The sequence below is a fragment of the Megalobrama amblycephala genome, linkage group LG2, assembly GCF_018812025.1.
Source record: "Megalobrama amblycephala isolate DHTTF-2021 linkage group LG2, ASM1881202v1, whole genome shotgun sequence".
Taxonomy (NCBI): Eukaryota; Metazoa; Chordata; class Actinopteri; order Cypriniformes; family Xenocyprididae; genus Megalobrama; species Megalobrama amblycephala.
The window spans coordinates 7301355-7307406 of record NC_063045.1 but is presented as its reverse complement, the minus strand read 5'-3'; the positions used below and the strand labels follow the sequence as shown (position 1 = coordinate 7307406).

The 6052-nt window shown below is 36.4% G+C and overlaps 1 protein-coding gene across 2 annotated transcripts; it reads right to left on the bottom strand.

Annotated features, from left to right (window-relative positions):
• Positions 1 to 4438: 4438 nt before the first annotated feature.
• On the bottom strand, positions 4439 to 5699 carry LOC125263357. Of its 2 annotated transcripts, none has more exons than XM_048182370.1 (2): positions 5496 to 5699; positions 4439 to 5390 (listed from the first exon to the last, which is right to left on the bottom strand). In XM_048182370.1, exon 2 carries the CDS (start codon positions 5379 to 5381, stop codon positions 4590 to 4592), a length of 792 nt encoding a protein of 263 aa, XP_048038327.1. In that variant the 5' UTR covers positions 5382 to 5390; positions 5496 to 5699; the 3' UTR covers positions 4439 to 4589. The 2 variants fall into 2 exon arrangements, with proteins under 2 accessions (XP_048038327.1, XP_048038328.1); XM_048182371.1 differs by having other exon boundaries at positions 5479 to 5692.
• Between the last annotated feature and the right edge of the window lie 353 nt (positions 5700 to 6052).

Genomic DNA, 6052 nt, shown 5'->3' with positions numbered 1-6052 from the left:
TGAACAGAACAAAAAGTGTCCTCTAGTGACAATCAGTATGTTGGGAATGTGGGTTTGATTACAGTTTTATAATGTGAATAAGATTCTGCATTTTAAAGGATTAGTTCACTTTCAAATAAAATTTTCCTGATAATTTACTCACCCCCATGTCATCCAAGATGTTCATGACTTTCTTCAGTCGAAAAGAAATGAAGGTTTTTGATGAAAATATTCCAGGATTTTTCTCCTTATAGTGGACTTCAATGGCCTTCAAACGGTTGAAGGTCAAAATTACAGTTTCAGTGCAGCTTCAAAGGGCTTTAAACAATACCAGAGGAGGAATAAGAGTCTTGTCTAGAGAAACCATCGATCATTTAAAAAAAAAAAAAGTAAATATATATGCTTTATCTAAACAAATGATTGCCTTCCAAGTGGTTCTGCCAAAACCGCACTTTTGTATTCTTCAAAAAGCTTACTCTATTTTACACCTTCCCTATTCTACTTACAGAATGAACACAGCACCAGTTCCTTTTTTTCTGTAAGTAGAATAGGGAAGGTGTAAAATAGAGTAAGCTTTTTGAAGAATACAAAAGTGCGGTTTTGGCAGAACCACTTGGAAAGTGATATCTCCCTGTTTTCTCCCTGTTTTCCCCTGCTTTCTTTTCACACTAAACATTGCAAATGAATAGCGCCTATTTTAAAATAAACATTATTTGTATAAAAGCTATATTGAATTAAGAATATTATGTTTATTAATTTGAGGTTCTGATGTACTGTAAGAAAATAAAATAGACCCTTTTCACATTTCTGTGCTTCGTCATAGTTGGGTAAACTTTTATAGCAGGGAAATGAGAGACTAGGCCTACATTAAATATATATATATTTGTTTTCTTTTGCGTAAAAAGCAAAAGAGAAACTCTACAATACTTGAAAAACTTTTAAAAAGAGGGAAAAATAGAGAGTGAATGATAATGTCAGTCAAAAGAAAGATGTCATTTTTACCATCACTCCCACAGCTGCTGTATTAGAAACACCTTCACAGCAGCGTAAACTTTTTTTTTTTTTTTTTTTTCTGCAAATGTAATATAATAATAAACAAATTATAGTGTTATAAATGTACATATATATTGATGACCGTTAAAATGCGTCATCAAAGGTTCTATTAATGGGTGGTGCAAATTAAGTTTATTTCACTTGTATTTTAACCTCCTTCAGTTTACAGTATTGAAAACACACTGTCTGTTGGGCATTTCTAACATCAGAATCTGTTTTCTGAGCTTTACTGTTAAGGTTTGGACTCAGTTGTTGAAGAACATGGAGGCTCTGTCGTTTTGTCGTGCAGCTACCGAAGAATTGTACTTGAAGAACTGACACACTGGAAACACAACCATATATATGATATTATCCATGGAGAAGTTTCTTTAATGACACAAGATCCAGCGTACAAGAACAGAGCTGAAGTTTTACCTGAAGAGCTCAAGTAGGGCCAGATCTTTCTCAAACTCACCGATCTTCAGCTCTCTGATAGAGGAACGTATCTCTGTTTTGTTCCAGCTGTGAGACTTTATCACAGTACACAACTGGTGGTCAAAGGTGTTAATACTCCTAATTTTATTTGATGTTTATGTGATTGCAATCTAAACAGAGTTGGTTCAAATAGTCAAACATGTACAGTATTGTTTTTGCATGCCAGACAGCACACATATTTTGCTGCTAGCAAAATAACTAGGGTTGTTCCGATTCCGATACTAGTATCGGAAATACCACCGATACCACAAAAATTTCTGGCATCGGTATCGGCGAGTATTTAAACTAACGTACCGATCCGATACCATTTTCTTAAACAATACCTAGTTGTGCCCGCTATCTTTGCTTAACGCAGCAAATCGGAAATCAATTCTTCTTCGCGGCTCAGAATGCAAACACAGGAAGTTGTGCTGTGTTGCCACAAGCAACCACTGTTTAGAGCAGCGGAGAAGTGAAAACGCGCTAGCAGTATGTCTGCTGTTTGGCAGTATTTCAGACCAGTAAAATGGCGACATGTCTCATATGCAATGCTGCAATTTCGAGTGGCACAAGTATTGGCAACTTTAACACAAATAACTTAATAAAGCATTTGAAGACGCGTCACCCCGCGCAACACGATGGTTACATAAAGGCTAATGCTGCGTTCACACCAGACGCGAATGAAGCGATAAGCGCGAGTGATTTACATGTTAAGTCAATGCAAAGACGCGAATTGACTCCCTGCGGCGCGATTCGCGTGAAAGACGCGGTGCGAATTGAGCGATTCGGGCGTTTGACGCGCTTAAGATGGAGAAGGATGAGGCGTGCCAGCTTCATTCAAACAAAGAGAAAAGTTTTCAAAAGACAAATAAAGATAACCGACAAAATTGTCGGGTTTATTGTTCTGGATGACCAGCTGCTGTCAGTCGTCGAAAACGTGAGATTTTTATTTAACAAAATTGTTTCTGGACTTCAAGTTTTAAAGAGATTATTTTCTTATATAATTATATTCCTAGATTTATTTGTTGCACTGTTTTTATAGTTATATTGTAAAACTAATATACCTTTTTCAGTTTACAGTGTTAGATTTGTGGCTGCATTTGAAGTTCTTTTTCACTTAAAATAAATAAATAATATAACTGACAAATGTATGTCAGATAATAAAAATACTCTAGTTCACTGTATGTTTTTGTTCTTGTTTTATTAAGGGATAAGTCTGAAGCACACCATAAATAATTCTATCAATTCATACAGGGCTAGTAGTATATATATATACACAGATACACACCCAGGTATCGGATCGGTACTCGGTATCGGCCGATACCCAGAGCTCAGGTATCGGAATCGGTATCGGGAATGGAAAAGGGGTATCGGAACATCTCTAAAAATAACTAATGGTTATAATTTTTACTCCCTATAATACATTGCATAAACAAAGTTCACACAGCTAATATAACCCAAAAAATGGATCTTTACAAAGTGTTCATCAGGCATGCTGCATGCATGCTCAGATCATGTGAGTATAGTATTTATTTAGATATTTACATTTGATTCTGAATGAGTTTGATGGCGCTCCGTGGCTAAAGCTAACATTACACACTGTTGGAGAGATTTATAAAGAATGAAGTTGTGTTTATGAATTATACAGACTGCAAGTGTTTAAAAATGAAAATAACGACTGATCTTGTCTCTGTGAATACAGTAAGAAACGATGGTAACTTTAACCACATTTAACAGTACATTAGCAACATGCTAACGAAACATTTAGAAAGACAATTTACAAATATCACTAAAAATATCACAATTATTTTGTGATATCATGGATCATGTCAGTTATTATTGCTTCATCTGCCATTTTTCGCTATTGTCCTTGCTTGCTTACCTGCATAAAGTCTGATGATTCAGCTGTGCAGGTCCAGACATTAATACTGGCTGCTCTTCTAATGCCTGGAACATGAGCTGGCATATGCAAATATTGGGGGCGTACATATTAATGACCCCGACTGTTGCGTAACAGTCTGTGTTATGTTGAGATTCACCTGTTTTCTGGAGGTCTTTTAAACAAATGAGATTTATATAAGAAGGAGAAAGCAATGGAGTTTGTCTGTGGACTCACTGTATGTCATTTCCATGTACTGAACTCTAATTATTTAACTATGCCGAGGTAAATTAAATTTTCAATTCTAGGGCACCTTTAAGTTGAAAGAAAGTTTGAGGAACATTATACCTTATAAAAGTGTTCCTCTAAAATCAAGAAAACTGGATGTTTTTAATGTTCTCAGAACCAACACTGAATATTTAGAGAACGTTCTTATAACAAAATTCTGCTAGCTGGGGTGGTGTTGTTAATACATACAGGTAAGAACAGAACAAATAGTATTTTCACTGTAAATATTATCACTGGTGACCAGACCACTAATGAAAATGGTTTTACTTTCCATTTTTATGATGTAACAATTATTTTGTGACATATTATCTGCAAAACAATGTGTTAAAAGTTAGCCTGTATAAAATATATTAATACAATTAATCTACATTAATCTTTCATTTTGCTGACAGCAACACTGGAGCTACATGAACAAAACATGATGATCATGTTCTGAATGCTTTGAGATGTCACATGATCAATGGCACCCATTTGGTTTAGATTTGACATACACATTCAGAAATTTTAAATATTGAAATGTTGAAAAAAAAAAAAATCCAACCCTCTAACCATAACATTTATTCCAAAGCCCCTTTTAGGCAAGAGTTTTAAGCAGAGTCTCTGTTCTTTGATATATTGCATGTTCAGATATCCATACAACAAAATATTCAAGTTTTGTGAAAATTATCAAATACGCTGGCAGTGGCTGGCAACTTAAGAAAAACTAAATGCTGGCATGGAAAGAGTTAAATTATTTGATGTGCAAAACCTAATTGCAATTGAACAGAAAACATATTTGTTGCTTAATTTTCATGAAATCAGTCATTTATTGAGAGTAAAAGAAGCAAAGCAAAACAGAAAGCAAGAGATTCATTTAAAATAATATTTGTAATAGTAACAGGCTTACTGTAACATATATAAGCTTGTATTTTTGTACTTGTTGAGAAAGTATGATAGTTTAAATTACTGTTTTGCTCTGATATTTTGAAACTTCAACAGTAATCTTTTTTTGGGTATTGAAGCTCTCCTGGAAGGCTCTGCGCATGTACTCGTCTGGAATTCCGTCAGGCACAAGGATCTGAGAAACAGTGGTGCTATCATTAGGCCCTTTCCGTTTCCTATTTATCTGGATCTGCAGGTTGTAGTAGAGCTGTTTATTGTGTGTGAAGGTGCCCTGCATGTCGATACGGAGATTATCAGTTGTGATCAGATTAGATTTTTGCCGTTTCGACAGGCGTCCACCATTCCATTGATTGATTAAGTCTGTTGCCTCTTCACTCCACTTTTTGGCTTCAGTGATCTTAGCTTCCTCCGCATAAAAGGTTAATTTTATACGGTTAGCCTTGTCATCCACAGTGTCTATCACTACTCGGTCTCTCTTGTTGCGATGTCGAGGGGTGATGTGAGTGACTTCTCCAGTTTCAGTGATCTTCTCTTTGTCCTTCACCAGCCCACAGTATCCCCAAGTAAAGTCATTAATTCTGCACCAGTAGAAGTCTTCTCCATGCTTTCCACACGCACTGTCAGCTCTGCACTGCCTGCCCCAGTAGTCCATGTTCTCCTGAGGTGAACAGTACAAAGCTTGGCTCTGTCCATCTTCATCAATAGTCTTGCACTTGTACTCACCACCGTCCGGCTTGCAGTCTTCTTCACACTGCGTTCCATGATGGGTCAAGAAGGTTGTTCCAGCACTCAGCCACGGTGAACAGAAGAGGAAGAGCAAAATGAGAAAGGTGTGTAGATGTTCCATTCTTTCTGTCTGGAGGAGAATGAAGTGAAGAGTAAGAGGCAGCAGTAAAAGGACATGCTGAAATAACATCATAAACACATGGCATAAGTTTACATACTGATGATATTCACTCACGTTTGCAGATCGACTGAAATGGCTACTGTTAGATTAATTTTTAGGTAGACTATCGAAAGGCTCAATGCTGTCAGTCATCAGCTGAAAACAGTGCCTCAGCTCCTGTGATGTGTGGCAGCAGCAGCTCGAGATCTCTGGAGATTGATCAGGCAGACACAGAGACAGTGTAATACCATTACATTCTCAACTTTTTTCATGAAGATGTGCCATATTTATACACACAATATTAGGAAATAACATTCAGGATGTCCTGGGCATCCAATCATAGTACTCAGATGTCAAACCTCACCATATTTGGCATATGAAGGCGAGGCATACAGGCTAAAATGCTGATTTTTCAATTTTGGGGCTTTTAGTTAGTGTTGTTGTTTTTTCAGACTAGTGGTAAGAAAACAAAATCCACCTTTATGTTTTTAAAGGCTGTTTTCTCAAAATGATTTTTTTTCTCCTACACTGAGCCATATATCAGAAGCACTTACACACACACCAAACTTTACAGTTTTATTCTTTATTCTGAAGGTTTTTACATAAGTATTTGTTCATATATAATTTGCCAG

Bases quoted from the DNA above. Each gene is read 5' to 3' on its own strand.
- LOC125263357 (XM_048182370.1), bottom strand. From the start codon at position 5,381: ATGGAACATCTACACACCTTTCTCATTTTGCTCTTCCTCTTCTGTTCA.